Here is a 17,539-nt window from a genome sequence, read left to right as displayed (position 1 = left end):
CCAGGTGATAATATATTAAGTACTGATTGGTACTTGTGTGCATTAATCATGGTTATTAAGGGTGAAAAGGGTGATATTTATTTGTTCAGAAGCATCATCTGAGATCCTTGTGTTCTGCTCTATAATGTCTGTGTAACTGGCATGCCAGGCTGTCAGCAGCCTTCATGTCTTAGATTCTTTTTCCCAGGGTGGCAGATAGAAGCCGGTTGTTATGGGCATCTTTCTTTCTTTTATTATTTCTTTCTCTTTTATGTATTTCTTTGTATATTTAAAGAAATATATGTTTCAGGTAACACGCTCTCAGTTTTCATATTTTGCCCACTTAAAGTATTTGTTATTGTTCAAAGAGAAAATGCTTTCTTTTTTCCAGAGTCCTAAAATCATGCCAGTGTGGTTGTAAAATGTGCAGTCATCTTCGGAGTATTCATGCATTTACATGGCATATAGCAAATATGCCTGATATTGTCTGAAAACTGATGGTCAGGACACACTCCCACAGCCAGCATAGTGCATGTACAAAATTTTGTATTACTGGTTGGATCACTTTCTGTCATTATTGGTAGGCACCTGGCTTATGAAATTCCACACCGCAAAATGTAAATTTCAGCATGTGGGCAATATCTATGTTAGACAAGATTATTTCATTGGGGGTTGCCAGAATAATTTATACAGTACAAAAACGTCTTGGGCATAGAAGTTGACTCAAATATCTGGCTGTGGACATGGTGCCAAAGCCTGTAAACAGTTAAACAGGAATTGTCTGATATATATAACAATATGTTTTGAGTAGAGATCAAATTGGGTTATACATGCCATTATTGTACCATGTTTAGAATGTTTTGGGCACCATATCCCTCTGAAGACTGAAAATGCAAATACATGACTTGGTAATTGACTAATTCTGTATATCCAACATACCAGAGAAGGTTGAAACACTTAATTGCTTTAAACTCAACTAAGGAGGCTCATGAGAATGTGATGCTCTGTTTTTGATCCTTTGAATAAATTAGAAATAAAACAGAGCTAGGTTACCTCAACACAGGAACTGTAGTGGAGACTAGGAGTCCAAGTGTTGGATACTCTTTAGACAAATAGCAACTTATCTTTATGGGCTGAGTGAACTTTCACCACTTTTATATGTTTTTAGGTATTGAGTAAATATTATCCGCTTTGCTTAAAAACAGGATTAGTAGATTTCAATTGACCAACGGCAATTATCTGTAGTTTGTAGTTTCATTTTCATGTTTTCACTGACACTAGGAAAATACCCACTGTTAAGTTTATCCTGCAATGACAACACTCAATAATAATGGTGCTAGCGGTATTTACTGGGAGTAACATATTTGCCATGAGAGTAAAAACCTCTCACCCATGTGAGAAGCTTTTCAAACCAATCACCACCCCCAACCCTCCAGGCTTTTATTTAAATACTTGACTCTTGGCTCTGTATTGATCCTGTGACCTGAAGTCAGTTTCAGTATCTAAATCAGATAATTGAAGATGCTGTAGCCCTAATTGGATTATTGCTTTCCGCCTTAAGAGATACCCTTCTACTGGAGCATCGCGACGGCAACATTAACGTCACACATCTGTTGTTCTAAAGCCTGCCTGCTTCTGTGTGTGGCTTTAGTTCCAGTCTAGGCTTATAGAGTGAAATTTTATCTGTTTTTTATTTCTTATGTTTTTGAATACATGCCATTGGGGTTGGTTGTACTTATAGTGTTGATTTATGGGAATATATGCCACAAATTATACAATTTCTCTCTGAAAGTTGCAAAATACAATTTTTTCCCCAGCCTTTTATATTGATATGGTTTATGATATATTGTTATGGTATATGACATTTTTAAATCAAACACATTTTTCAGATATTTGACCTGAGCTAAATTATATCAGAGTGAAAAAGAATTCAACCATTTAAATGTAATTGTACCTATATCTGCTTAATACAATTACAACCACAACATTGTATTGATGACTTTGTGTAATCACTGCAGTAGTCTACTACCATCTCTTTTGTATTATTCCACATTATTCTATTGTATTATTCTACTCAGTTACTCTACTTAAATGAAATGTTGCAATCTTTTACGTTTACTTATTTTGACATAACACACAAACACACTAATTTTCTAGTGCATAGAAATCAATCCACAGATGATTTTCTTGGGAATTAAAATTAATTTTTTTTTCCAACGAGGAGTTCCCCTTGCCTAAAATGCCTGCTAAGCATCAAAGTGGTTCACAACCTCACTTGCGCATTATTATGTTTCATAATCATTTATCGCCTGCATCAAAATTATTTTATTTTCATTTATTTGTTTTTCTTTTTTTGTATCTGAATGCCTGCATTCTCAGTGAGAGTGAGGCGTTATGCTGCATTCTCTGTGAGAGTGAGGCGTTACGCTGCATTCTCAGTGAGAGTGAGGCACTACGCTGCATTCTCTGTGAGAGTGAGGCGTTATGCTGCATTCTCTGTGAGAGTGAGGCGTTATGCTGCATTCTCTGTGAGAGTGAGGCGTTATGCTGCATTCTCTGTGAGAGTGAGGCGTTACGCTGCATTCTCTGTGAGAGTGAGGCGTTACGCTGCATTCTCAGTGAGAGTGAGGCACTACGCTGCATTCTCTGTGAGAGTGAGGCGTTATGCTGCATTCTCTGTGAGAGTGAGGCGTTACGCTGCATTCTCTGTGAGAGTGAGGCGTTATGCTGCATTCTCTGTGAGAGTGAGGCGTTATGCTGCATTCTCTGTGAGAGTGAGGCGTTATGTTGCATTCTCTGTGAGAGTGAGGCGTTACGCTGCATTCTCTGTGAGAGTGAGGCGTTACGCTGCATTCTCTGTGAGAGTGAGGCGTTACGCTGCATTCTCTGTGAGAGTGAGGCGTTACGCTGCATTCTCTGTGAGAGTGAGGCGTTACGCTGCATTCTCTGTGAGAGTGAGGCGTTACGCTGCATTCTCTGTGAGAGTGAGGCGTTATGCTGCATTCTCTGTGAGAGTGAAGCGTTACGCTGCATTCTCTGTGAGAGTGAGGCGCTATGCTGCATTTTCTGTGAGAGTGAGGCGTTATGTTGCATTCTCTGTGAGAGTGAGGCGTTACGCTGCATTCTCTGTGAGAGTGAGGAGTCATGGCCGCCTCGGGTTAGACTGAAGCCTTTTCCCTGGAAGTCATTTGCACACCGACTCCATGTCTGCCCCACACTAGCAGAGCCCCATTTTGCCCACAATGACAGTCGGCAACATCAAATGAATAATGATTGGTCTCGTTAGCACGTCCCTTTTTCCAGTTGATTGTAACCCCGTCTGATTAACAACATGCTGACAAATACAGAATCTGATTTATTTATTTTTTAAGTAATTTTTTTTTTTCTTCTCGATGTCGGCGTTAACAATGATCCTGACCTGCAGCCATTAACCTCCCCTTTCTGCGTCCTCGGCCCTAGTGCGTGCGGTGTTGTCGAGGCGCGCGTATTATGCAGGGCCGGAACTACTTTCTCATTTATTTTTCTCTTTTTTAAATTTAATTCGTTGCTGCTAAAGGTTGACTCAGAGGTGCTGAAACAGTTCCTGTAAGTAACAGGCTAGTGTGCGGCAGGAACATATGAAGTAGGAACATTAAAAAATGCTGCTTCGGGGGAGCCGGCAGGTGGGTTCAGTGTAGAATCTGAAACAAACAAGATCAGACTTCTTTAAAAGAGAAATCTCTCGAGTTTAGGCTCACTCCTAAATGGCAGGTCGAAGTCGGGCCACACCGACTGGATGACGCAACGGCGTTTAACGTCCTGAGTGAGGACAGCTCTGCACATTTCTGCGTTATGCCTCCGTGTCCAATTTACACGGAAATGATACGCCATCGGATCACGCCATTCCCCTCTGTGTAAACATGCTTCGCGATCCTCAGGCTCGCGGGAACTGTGCATTATGCAAATGAGCGCATTATTTGCATAGCCCTAATTAGGTAATTACAAATCATTTTACTACGAGATGGAGCATGTGCTGAGAGGAGAAGGCTCGCATTACTCACTGGGCCCTGGGTTGCCTCAGTCGTCTGCTGGCGGATCTGTGCTCGGGACACAACTTGTGTTTCCCCACATAATGAGGACTCGCTAAGAAAGCAGAAGGATGCTTCTCGACACGTTGTTTTTCAGCCAATTGGAAGCGGCTGAAAACCAAGATGCGTAACACTTTCTAGAAGACAAGGAGAATTTTTTATATCAGGTTAGCTGGAGTCAGGTATAAACGGTTGCTGAAACAATACAGTGGGGGTGGAGGGGGGTGGATGTATATTGGGACTGGTTTAGGCAATCCCAAATGTCAAAATTTAGAAATTTTGAATGTCAACCGCCTTGGTTTGGATTCTGATGCCAGCTAAGCTAAAGCCCAGATATAGAGAGGCAGTCCGTATGGCCTGTGCTGTCCAGGTGCCCGGCATGGTAGCACGGCAACATATCCGTGTTAACGCTTGTGCCCTCTCAACCTTGTCTTCCAGAGCAAGAGGAGTCGTTTGAGTTCATCATCGTCTCGCTGACGGGGCAGATGTGGCACTTCGAGGCCTCCACGTATGAGGAGCGGGAGCTTTGGGTGCAGGCCGTCGAGAGCCAGATCTTTGCCAGCCTGCAGTCCTGCGAGAGCAGCAAGAACAAGGTGAGTCTTCTCTAAGGGTGCCACCGGCTGAAGCTCAGGTAGCCAAGAGATGTTCTGAAGTTTGTAGCCTTGTGGTTTGTATGCTTGAGCTTTTCGTCCAGCCAGCTCACCTCCGACTACACCTGTAGAACTTGGATGAATAAACAGGTTATGCAATGTGTCTGTAGTAGACTATTGTAAGGAACTGACAAAAGACTATGTTTTCTGATAACAATGTTTTCTGTCCCATGCATATCGGTACATTCTTATCCGGTGTGTAAGAATAATTTTTATCTTAAGTTAAGGGTAGTCATGTCCTGGAATGCTTAGTTTTAAAATAAGCTGAAATGCACAGAAGGAAATGTGTTTTCAGCAAAATGTGTTTTCTGTCTGCTTCAGATTTCTTACAATTCAGTGTCAATGAACAATTTGTATCTTCAAAGATATGCATATACAGAGATAGGAGATGTATAAGTTTACTCGATTTTGTCCCCACAACAGTCTTGAGTAGTTTAGGTTTATCATTGTTGTCAACTTTATTTAACTGTTATTAAATCAGGGCATGTCAAGACATTAGCCACAAGAAGTAATCTATAAAACCAAGCTCTACTTACAGCCTGTGTTTTGACTGGGCATTTTCCTTAGAGCTGTGTTAACAACAGTACATTTGCCTTTCAATCTACTTAGAATCCCAGCAGGTCCTAACAAACTTCCTCAGTTAGGATGACCAGGCCACAGCACACCTGTACGATATTTTGGCTACAAATCACTGACAATCAGCTGCTAATTAAGACCATAGACATTAGCATTTCAAATCAATTTATGCACCGACTGGGTTAAGATAACAAGCCTTAAATAGAGAATAATTATACTTCCTTACTTAATTACACATTACTAGAATACACATGGATTTAGAATTCAGCAGTGTACATTTAAGAGGTACAGCAGTCTGTCGCTTCCTCCTGATACAACGTGTTAATGTGCAGAGGAGCACAACACAAAGGTTATCCATTAACGAGAGTGAGGCGGAATATCATTACGAACAGAGTTAAACAATGATGATCGCTTCATAATCCTAATAATTCCACTGATCAGTCTGTTAATCTATCACACCCAAATCCTGAGCACTGGGCACATAATGGTTAGACAAAATTTAAAATTTAGAAATATTTAAATTATAAACTATTTAAAAATTTAAAAATAGTAATACAAAATTAAAATTAAAAACGAATCCCCCTGTAATTTGTGATAAGTGACAGGTTGTCTAGAAGTAGGAGTCAAGATAACATTTTCATTCTTTATAAAGCATCTGATTGGCTGATGGATTTTCACACTCTAAAATCTCCAATGGATGCAGACAAGGAATTTTCAGGAATTTCACAGTTTCCCAGCAATCCTGCAAACCTTGCTCTTTTCAGCAGTTGAGCAAGCGTTCCAAACTGAGCAGACAAACGCTTACCATGCATTACATGACATCACTTTTGGCCCTTGAGTGCACACCCTGAGAAACCAGGAAGGCATACCATTCTGCCAGTTCACCACTGTGTATCTTTCCGATAGCTCATCGGCAAGCCATGCTCATAAATGCTGTTCGCACCTGAATGACAAGGGCCGGGTGAAATGAAAATGCATTATGGCTTACCAACAGAAATTTATACCTAAGACTTTAAGTGTGCATGCGAAATTCAGTTTTCTGGGTGAGGCAGCCGATGGCAAACTCAGGCCATAGAAACCAACCGGCGAACTGATTGCCTACACTTCTTACTTTTAGCATGTGTGGATGTTGGACTACTTTGAGTTGTGTATTTCTTACAGAGCATAGTTGCAAAATGTGTTTTATATACCATCTGTATGTCCATCATACGAGAATTGGGATTCATTTGGAGAGTCATTATACTCTAAAATTAGGCTGTGATGTTTGTGTCATTCTTCTTGAGAAAGAGATAATGCTCTCTCTCTCTTTCCCCATACATTGAAACCTAAGAATGCAATTCTCTTTTCAGATGAACTTCAGATTAGGAACATTAACAGTAATATCCCACTAGAGATGGCCAAATAATTAATTATACCTGTGACCAAATGAGCAGTAATATCTGCTGGAACACATGCCATTATCCCTTCTTCTCTTTCTCTGTTTCTCCCTCCATCCCAGTCCCTCTCTCCTTCCCTTTCTTTCTCCCTCTCATCCCTTTCTCTCTCTCTTTTCCTTTCTCTCTGCCTTTATTCTTTGTATCTCTCTCTCTCCGGCTCTCTCTCTCCCTCTCCCTCCCTCAGCCCTCTCCTTCTTGTTCCTACCTGCGTGGCAGAGCCAGACAGGATCAGTGCAGCGTGGGAACCCCTTATTAAAGCTGACAGGCATCAGGATAGGAACACGGCTCATGTCAGCATGCGGGGGAGAACCTCATATTCATATCCTCTTTTCTCCATCAGTCATCCCCCCCTCCACTCCCCTCCCTGTCCCTCCCCACCTCTCCCAGCTGAATCCCCTCTTCACCTCTCCTCCGGTCTCTGACGAGGGCTCTACACCGGTGTCTGAGGAAAGGGTCTCCTCTAGTTTCTAATGAAGGGCTCTCCTTCGTTCTCGTTCTCTACCTAAAGTCTTCCCTCTAGACGCCGAGAACGGGTCCTTTTCTGGTCTCAGCCGAAGGCCTCTCCTCTGGCCTCAAACAGAGGCCTCTCCGCCAAACTCTTAATGAAAGCCTTTCCTCCCCTTTCAGTCTCGAATGGGCAGCCAGAGCGATGCGGTGGCCATCCAGTCCATCCGGAACGTAAGAGGGAACAGCTTTTGTGTGGACTGCGAAGCGGCCAGTGAGTACCATTATTTATTAGCACAGTTAGCGCCTACCACAGTTAGCAATAACTTGTATGTGCTCACTGGGAATTGGCGCCAGGAGTTTAAACTTCATCCTGCCTGTAAGCATTTTGAATTGAGCTCAAATGACTGAACAGGCCTTGTTCCAGAGTGGCGGCACTGTGCTGTCACCCCCAGGTGTGATGTTCAGTGACATCACCATCTTGTTATGAGTGCATGTTCAATTCCCTTTGTAGGTTGCATTTCCCAGTCATCATTTAAAACAGGGAACTAAGCTTGCAGTTTCTCCAGGGAAAAACCATGACATACCTACATTTTCCTCAAAAGTCTTCTTGAAAGATGTCTTCCTGTCATTTGAATTGAACCTTATTTAAAGCAAGCAAATTTGAAGATGTGATGTTTGTTAAAGCAAGCATATTTAAAGATGTGATGATTGGAATCACCTGTATAATACAGTGGGAATTGTCAATCCCATTTAAAGTAGGTTTTCAAGCTTGGTGGCCATGTTGGACAGGAGTGCTCTTATGAATCTGAGAGTAGTTGTCTCCTATATTAGGTGATCTAAAACCGAGTGAGTCTACCCCGGTCCAGAAGGGCCGTGGTGACTGAAGGGTGACCAATCAAGGGAATGAGCGCTTCATCCAACCAGTAATTACCTTGATTGAGGGAGTTTAAGCTGCTCTTCTGAAGTAAGGGTTTCAGCAAAAGTTGGGAAACCCACCTCTCCAGACTCTGCCTCATGTCTGGATATGAATAACAGGTTTTCCTACGTATATCAAAGTACCACATTGGATAACAATTGTGTGCAAAAAGTGTGCAAATCCAGCCTAGCAGTTCTCCCTCTATGAGGGCAGCAGGGTTAGGGTTAGCGATCACTAACCCTAACCCATTGGTCGTGTGTCTCCCTCACTGCAGACCCCGACTGGGCCAGCCTGAACCTGGGGGCGCTGATCTGCATCGAGTGCTCCGGGATCCACCGCAACCTGGGCACCCACCTGTCACGCGTGCGCTCCCTGGACCTGGACGACTGGCCTGTGGAGCTCAGCATGGTGATGGCCGCTATCGGCAATGCCATGGCTAACAGCGTGTGGGAGGGCGCGCTCGAGGGCTACACCAAGCCTGGCGCGGACTGCACCAGGTCAGTTCCGCTGTCTGTCTGTGTCTGTCCGACTGTCTGTCCGTCTGTCTGTCTGTACTGTCCATGAACATTTGATCATTTGAATATGATATTGTTGCCTTTTGTATCCTTAGTAATCAGTTGTGAAAAGTCATAAATGTCCGATTAGTGGTACGCACGTATCCATTTTGGTGCATCATTGTTGTCTCAAGGCAGTTCATCTAATTGTTGGAGCCCAGTGCAAAACATTTGCAGGAATCAGACTGAGAGAGGCCTCCTCTCCAGGGCCCACTCTTAATCTCTCTCTGGGTGCAGGACACTTACTGTGATTTTACTGTAGGGGCCATTTCACACTGACGGGCCCTACACTGGCGTTACAGCTCGCTGCGCTGAGCGTGTGTTTTCCCTGTGCAAGATATACAGGCCTTTTCCCTTTCTCTGGATCTCTCTCTCTCTCTCTCTTAACATTACTGTTGAACACACTTACTGTAGGATGCGTGTGGAAGGTGAGGTGAGGCTGAGAAGGAGAATTAAATGAAATATCCCCTTAATTCAGTGCTCAGTGTGTATTGCTGAGGAGTGACTCCTCAGTTCCGCGTCAGGTGAGAGTTCTCTCTCTAAGCGTCTAAACGCCCGGATTCTGTTTATTCACATCCCGTGCCTTTACGTTAGTAACTCTTAATCTAACAGACGAAAAGGCGAGCGCCATAAATCTCCCCTGACACCAATCGATTTGCGTCGTTAAAAGCCCTGGGTGTGCGTCTGGGGGGGTTCATCTCGCGCACCGTTACGCTGCCCCCCCCCCCCCCCTCTTCCCCCCGGTCTGGAAGCAGGACACCGTCGGGTCCTTTAGCTCATTTCAGAAGCGCTGAGATTTAACATACCAATAACAGCAGTGGAACGTTGCAGGTCAATAGCCATTGTTTTCTGATAAATCTCACTCTAACCTGTGTTAGCTGTGCAGTTTGATTTGTGTTGAAACTGAAAGGAAAAGAGTTAAGGATCAAATGCAGAATTTAGGAAATGAGGTCACCCTTTGTCCAGCCACCATGTAAGGATATGCAGGTCTCAGCCAGTTCTTGCGCATTTCTTTTTGCTGGGCTGACAGCTAAAGTTAGGGCTGGCCAACAAAGCTCTCTGGGCCTTAAAGGTTCTTGTTCATCACAGGCTATGAGTTGGCAGCCATTTTACATTTGAAGTTTCTCTTTCTGACCAACAATGTAGAGCCAGTATAATTTTACTGGAATAATTTATTTTGCAGAATGTAAGCAGGAGTTAATTTTATGTATTCTATCCTTAATGGTCAGGCTTCCTGTGGAAAGTATTTCTGAGCGTAGGGAGTTCACAGTGGTCTTAGAAGGTGGTAGTGTAGTGAAGCTCGCAAGGGTTGCCATGTGGATCTTCCTATCAGTCCCATCCTAAAGCAAGAGTGCATTTGTTAGATGACATTGCGCACACACACGCACGCACACACACACACACACACACACACACGCCGCCCCGCGCCTTACAATCTTCGCGTTCGAATGGGCGCCCTGATTGTTTTCGCCGGCTGAAGGATGGCGGCCAGACGAGTCCACCTGACTGACGAGCTGATCGGCGGACTCCACTCGTAATTAACGAGACTATTATTGTGCTAAAGCTGACCCCCGGGGCGGCGCCCGGGGACCCGGCTGCCCCGTCCGCGGATCCATCACGCGGGGCCGGCCCATCGCTCTCGCTGTCTGCCGCGCCGCCGCCGCTCGCCGCTAATCCGCGCGCCGCGGCCATCCGAGGCGCAGCGCGGCTCCCCGCGCGTCCCCTCCCTCGCCCTCCGTCTCTTAGGCGGCCCGTCAGGTGATTATATAGCCATTCACTTTCCTTTCTGTCTCCAGGGAGAGGGCTGTGGGTGGACAAAGTACAGGAACCCCGGGAGAACATGGAGCCTATTGATTGGAGGGCCTGTTCGGGTCTTTATAAAGCTGCTCGGCACGCTGCGGAAATAGCAAGATTCGGAGAGCAAGATTTCAGGAAGGTTTCAAAGCTCCGTGGTAGATCGTTCACGGACCTCATAAATGAAATCAAAGTAGAAAATTCCTGCTTTTCTTTGAACACCGCTCGGATGCTCACATGCGCCGACTTTTGACCTTTTAGCATTCCCGCCAAACCGTCCAAAGGCTTATCATTGCATCGGTAAATGAGGGTTTTCACAGTACAGTTATCTGTGTCCATAAAAAGAGACCTTTCGCCTTGCATTCAATCCATTTTTCCACTTTAGGTTTGGCTCTAAAGTGGAGGACGGCCTACAGACATCTATTGAGTGTGCGCTGGTATACAGTCTACCAGCTTTTGACCTCAGAGATTATTGAGGCCGATTTCTCTCTCTCCCTTCTGTCAGGTCTTAAGGTGTTGCCTGGGGAGGGAGTGTTTTTCACTGTCAAGAATATCAGATCGCATTGAATTTAGAGGAGGAATTCATTTATTCCACTGGAAAGGAGAAATTGGTCAAATATTTATTTAACTAAATGGCCCAAGCAAAACAGGCATAATTCATGTAATGATTTTCAGACCGAACTAATCATGGAAATGAAAGATATTAGCAGTGTATTTTAAATCAGTTTTTGTCATGACAAGAGTGCCTTTGTTGGTCTGAAGTACGATCAAGATAAGATAAAGATTTCTTTTCCCGCCTGGTTGATGTAATGTGTTTGAGTCTTTTTTTTGCACCAGCATATTCGGCTAATGGATGGCGAAAAAACAAATAGGTCTTCAATGGCGTGGATTTGCTTGACTAAAATCCCTACATCTGTGTTATAAATCTTGTTTTGTTGTCATGTCACTCTGTGATCCCATTGTGTTACAGGCGTACTTAATTTTAATATTAGAGGGGCAGTTGTGACGTGTGACAGACTCGCAGTGGCATCAGGAATGCTTGCACACAAAGCGGAAGCCTAGCCTAGCTTTGCAATTTTTAAATCATTTCATTTTTTCTTTTTTTTTTTCCTGTCGCGCACAATATAAACGATTCAGCAAGTACCTGAAGATGATCCAGGAATTGATTTGAATTGAATTTCCTATGCTAGACTGGCCTTGACTCCGTGATTTTATGCATTAGGAGTTTAGCAGCCAGAGGAATTCAGGTTTTTGCATTAAATTAACAGATCAAGCACACAGGTACACCAATGCACATTTTCAGTGCCACAAATGAATCAATAGGTAAATAAATGCTGAGATATAGGATGCCACCTCTCTTTATTGCAGCTGCAAGCTGCCCTTGCTCTTTGGTATAGTCCAAATAAATTTCAGTGTAGTTAGCTTTTAACAAATTAATTTCGCTGTTTCCTGAAAGAGCGAGTCCTACTTGGAGCTAGATGCCTCATGTAAAATACGCCCTCGTTGGCGTGGGCCTTAAAGGTGGCCGGGGGGGGGGGCACAGTTTAATTGAGACTAATCCCATTTGCCAAGTTGAAATCATTGACCCACGTGCATGGCATTGCTTTCATTGAAGATGCTCTGGACATAATGACCATGATCTGTTCCTTTTAGCCATTGCTGTACTGGCTTAGCCATGAAGGTTTCTTTCCACAGTTTTTTTATATTTAAGTTGAATCTTTGGTTTGCAGTAAAGAACCACCAAACACAACATGGGAAATCTCACCTAAGATACATAAATACAATAAATACAAAATAAAAATCAACAGACAAGCTAGACTGAAAGGAGTCACTCCTACCGGATTCAATATTCAGTGCTATATTTGCAGTATCAAAAAGTACAAGTTAAAAGAGCCAGTCCATTTTTGTTTGAGATTGTTCAGTCTTTTTATTGCCACAGCAACAAAATTGCTTTGCATTCCTTATCATTGTTAAGCTACACATGGGGGGCTGATCTGCTTGAATCATAAAACCCAAGGTCCTCAACGTGCAGAAATCCAGTTCTGTCAGGGAACTGCTAAATTTGCCAGGAAAAAAGTGGAATACTGGCTGATAATTCTTTTGAACAAATTGCAAGTTTAATAACGCATTAGGTAATTATACAAATACTAAAACATGTCTTAAAATGTTCTCATGAAATTTAACATTTGTCAGCTGTACTGGCAGGGATTTCATAATCCAAAATAAAATGTCAATGGGGTGTGCATGCGCACATCCTGGTGAGCGTGCCTTGACAGCTGAGTGACGGCCCTATCCATAAATCAGCAGCTGTGCAGACAAAACAGGAAGCAGTTGTACAGATCCGCACGCTATACACTCCGTGTCAGTGAGCTTACCGGAGCCATAAATCTCTGGGGAGAAAACGCTGCCGCACAACTCTTGAAGTCAGCATATTGGAGGGGAGTTGTTCTTTTAATTAGCATGTGGCAGTTGTTGTGTTTTGCGTGCCACCTCTAATTGCCTGGCACTCCGGTGAGAGAAAGCAGGGGGGATTTTTGACTGGCGACAGCATCCGCCCACCACCCCCTGCCCCCCCCCCCCCCCCCCCCCCCCCCCCCCCCCCTCCCCCTCCTTCTTCGCACGCACCCCTCCCCTTTTCGGCGATGTCCTGAAGCCAGGCTGGATGTTGATGGCTATCCCTCATCGCAGGAGCGCTTGCTACCACTGTCCCCTTCCAGAACGTTCCGCCTTGGGCCAGAGCAGCGCAGGTAATAGCTCTGACGAGCACCTCCACTTTGTTTCAGAAATAATTTGCCGTCCCCGCGGCCTGCGGGGGCCAAGCGGTAATAAAAATGAATCACGCCACTAACCCCCCCGCCCCCCCCCCCACCACCACCACCACCCACCCCAATGCAGCCCCCCCGTGTCCCACTCCATTTTAACTCCTCTATTTCCTCTTTCACTTGGAGTGGAGTGGAGGGCAATTTCTCAAATCTTCACCATAACTGGTCTTTTTAGATTTTTACATGCGCATGCTCACAGACACACACAGGCACACACACTTCAAAACACATCTGCACTGGCATACTGTCTACTCGCATACTGAAAGGCCAGACATGAGGCATTTTGTTTCAAAAGAGCTGTAGATTAATCTTTACTAAATTAGGCTCAACAGAAAGGTAATTAGCAAGTATTGGTTTATCTACAGTACCTACAAGTTAGTGCATAAACATGCTGTATTGCCAACCATTATATTTCACGTTTTGAATGCCTTTTTGCCCAAATTCCCGTAAGATTGCTATTTTTTTTTCTCTCATGTCCCATTGCCTGCCAACCAATCAGTAGACTGGATATCAAATATTTGTATGAAATTGTGCACACCACCACCACAAAAATGAAAAAAGATTAGTAGTTATGTCAGCACTTTGGTGTCTAACACATATAAAGTGTTCATTTGATCTCTCTCGTAACATATGTCTGCAGGCATATGTGTGCCAAGCTTGCTAGAATCATAAAGTAGATACAATAAGACGTAAGTTAAATAAATAAGTTTTTTTCAATAGCAGGCCATCCTCTTATCTAGCCACCATGGCCAGTGTTTAAACTAGCCAAATAGTGAGGTGAACACCTAGTGCCTTTTTCTCTAAAAAATAGGGTGCTGACAATGTTTTTGCATTGTCCAATAGCTTCACCCATAGTCCTGGCTCAGTTTCTGTAACGGGACAGCAATTAGAGGGCTCAGCATCATGCTGGGCTGGCTTAGCCATTCAGAAAAGCATGCAGAACAGCTAGAACTAGAACTTTCTTGTTCCATCTTTTAGCTCCAGTTGTGCAATAATGTACTAGGGTTCACTGAGTGAGCAGTGCTTATTCCTTAATCCAGATGTGCAGCTATCACCATTAGTCTCATACCTACATTCATATATTTAGGATACCAAAGCAGCCCTAAGCAGACAAAGCCTGGCTCTTCCTGCTGCTAATCAGAACCTGGGCGAGTCTCTATTACCTAGACGAGTTGCACAGCTCCAGCTGCCATCAGTTACACAGAAAGACAGTGGTTAGCAAGGAGAGCCCCCACCCCTTCTGGAGAGGCCGTTCTCAGAGGAGGCAGCAGAACAGCCAGCGTTGCCAGAAGCCAGCGTGCAGGGCTGAGTAATTAATTTAGACAAATTAATTACAGCGGCCATGCCGTCCAGCACACTTTGTTAATGACACCTACAGGTCACTTTATATTAGCTCCGACCGAGAGAGGAGACACCGAGGTTGCTCAGCGTGGACTCGTCTCTGAGGCCATTTATATAACAGGAAGGATGTGTTTGTGTAATAAGCAATGAGGTGAATGTTAATTTCTACACGTATATATGTGATGTGTAATACGGTCAGCATTCTTCAATGTCGCTTAAAAAATTATATGCAGATTAGCAAGGATATTTATGAGTTGTCTGCTTAGTAGTATTAGGTGTGTGTGCGTGTGTGCACATGAGTGTGTGTATTCACAGTGCTTTTCAAGTCTGCATGGCCAGCTTGGGAAAAAGAGCAGTATAAAGGTTAACAATGAGAGTTAAGAGACATTTACTGTGTTGCCAGCAAACACAATCTATCCAGTGGAGCCAGACAACCATATTAACGTCACAATAAATTCCACTCATCCCTCTTCCTGCTCGAGCGCAGAGAAGCCCTTGTGGCTGATTAGGGGAACTACACCCTTTCACAACCCTCAGTCTTCAACATATACAAATAACTATATAATAATCTGATATGTCCAATATATCACATGACTGGATTTTAAAATTCATTATACTAATAATATTTTTAAATTCTTGATGCTGGTGAAATACAATCATAGGTGTCGCTTACTGTACAGATGACAACTCATTTAAAGGAGGAAAATAACTTTTGTTTCTAGTACTGTGGTTACAAATAATTTATGTATTTATTAATGAATACTCATTCAATGACCAAGGTTGGCTTACACTTTCCTCTACCAAAGAGAGCCTTGAGTTGCTTTAGCTGAGACTGGATTGGTTACCAACTGCGCATGCTCATTTTAGGAGTCTTTAATACTTGCTAGTGCAAGCCCTTAAACAGCATGTCAAAATGGATCAGGAAAAAACCAGGATACTTCAGACATGCACTAGAGCAGCAGAAAAACAGACAGACATACAGAGGCAAGCAACAGCAGGTGCAGGTGGAGACGCAGCATTCACTGGTATTTTTCAATGAAATACCTCACAATATTACTGTTTTTCTCTCAAAATAGGAAGAATGTTTTAAATTCAGTGTTTAAAAATGCTGAAGAGTTTGGAGGGATATCCCCAGTTTGGCATGTGCAGTCATAATTGATGTCTAGTTCCCGCTCTGCGATGTCCTCCATCAATTCTGGTGGGCAAACGCTCTGAAATTGTGATGCGGGCAGTCGACCAGGGGAGTCGCTGCTGCGCAATTGCATGTGGGGAAAGCCTGCGGACTCTCAGCAGCATTCGGTGCCAAGAACAGGCACGGCCAGGGTCTGGCTCACAGGGGAGCATCAGCTCTTATTGCTCAGCTCAAATTGCTAGCTCGGCTCCCCCACCTTAATTCTTGCCCTGGCTGTTTATCACAGAAGCCTTTGGGGTCCTTGCTTGGGGCTCTTGTGCTCACGAGCCTTCCTGCAGCTCTCCTGCGGAGGTAGCCTGACGCAGTGCCTGTCACGGAGCTGCACCAGCGCCACACCTGGGCTCAATCATCCCCATTGTATCCGTCTAATTGATGCAATTGACGACAAACAGTCCAATTACGGCTCTGTTGTGCCTGATAATTCGCAGGTTTGCCGTTAATCTAATCCGCTGCCGTGTTTAGTAGGCCTGTCAAAATTTGCGAGAGCAGTTATCTAGCCCCTCTAGCTGGTGTAGCATATAACATAGTGTATTTTAGCTGCATGTTTTTTTACTGAAGATGTACACTTGTGTTTTTATGTAGTTCTTGTCATTTTAAAATGCTGAAATTTTTCTGAAGGGATACAAATGGATTTTTATAGAAGTACTCATCAGTACTGTTTTAGATTGTTATGATTAGACCAAATACAGGTTACCCTAGTTCAGTTATTAGCTCAGAAGAAGACATTTTAAATGTGGGAGAAATCAAACGGACTTGGGCTGTGGTCGTTCTAGGCATTTCTCCAGCCGTAATTGAAGCTGGTAAACCAGGCAAATCCAAAACCCAAAACACATGAAGACAAAGCAACAAAAACACAGCTTGTTGAAAAAGTCGCAACTCATTTAGGTTTTTTTTTTCTTGACTGTGTTGCCCCCCTCATTGCCTGCCCCTAGCAACCTTTGAAGGTCGGGGGGCCCCCTCCATCTCCATCGCCCCAGTTTTCCGCTGTCTCCTCCTACTTTGCTACATCTTTCTTCCTCTCTTTCTGCAAGATGATCCCTGGGCTACATGGGGATGCACCCCCTCACCCCTCCCCCTGCTGTGAGTGTTGTTTAGATAGCCCCTCCCCCTCCGCCTTCTGCATAGATGTTTGATGTCTCTGTTTTGAATTGTGAGAATTGGGGGGGGGGGGGGGTGTTTATACCCTGATTGTTTAGGAGGGCCTCAGTTGTGTGAAAGGTGGGCGGGGATTCCCCACAAGGCCCCTCCTGCTCAATGTGTACTAATGCTCATTTATTGGGGGGGGGACCGGATTGGCCATTTTATGCCCCCTCCCCATTCTCTCTCTTTCTCCCTGTCTCTCTTCCTCTCTTTCCTATAAAGGCCCATTTGCTGTTGTCTTTTAGGCCTGACTAATTACCCTTGTTTGTTCTTCTTTCTTTGAGCAGAGCCATGTGCTCTTGACTCTATTGGCCGGCTTTGGGAAATCATTCTGCCATTTGCCACTTAATTAGGTCGAGGTCAGAATACATCACCTGACTAAGAAGTCCATAAGGAGCGCGCTCTGAATCGAAAGAAGGAACACTGTCTTAAGAAGCCTAGCATGGCTCTAACTGAACGCGCTGAACTCAAGGGACAGAAAGAGACCTCTATATGCTACCCCTGCATTTTTATCGTTCGCTATCCTACCCTGCACAAAATGCAAGAATGTGTTTTGGGGGCTATGAGCAGAGCCATTTTGTACTGAACCCTTTGAACTGAATTATATTATCTTAGCATTATTTCA

At 44.1% G+C, this 17,539-nt stretch overlaps 1 protein-coding gene across 4 annotated transcripts in view; it reads left to right on the top strand.

Moving 5' to 3' along the window:
- Positions 1-17,539, top strand: part of agap3 (ArfGAP with GTPase domain, ankyrin repeat and PH domain 3) — a 243,664-nt gene that overhangs the window by 215,431 nt on the left and 10,694 nt on the right. For all 4 annotated transcript variants that reach the window (XM_035429802.1, XM_035429801.1, XM_035429800.1 and 1 more), the window contains exons 14-16: positions 4,485-4,639; positions 7,336-7,426; positions 8,346-8,568. In XM_035429802.1, coding sequence (XP_035285693.1) covers positions 4,485-4,639; positions 7,336-7,426; positions 8,346-8,568 — 469 coding nt within the window. The remainder of the gene's footprint in view (positions 1-4,484; positions 4,640-7,335; positions 7,427-8,345; positions 8,569-17,539) is intronic.

Source organism: Anguilla anguilla, chromosome 8 (genome assembly GCF_013347855.1).
Source record: "Anguilla anguilla isolate fAngAng1 chromosome 8, fAngAng1.pri, whole genome shotgun sequence".
NCBI classification, from domain to species: Eukaryota; Metazoa; Chordata; class Actinopteri; order Anguilliformes; family Anguillidae; genus Anguilla; species Anguilla anguilla.
This window is presented reverse-complemented; position numbering and strand designations above follow the sequence as displayed.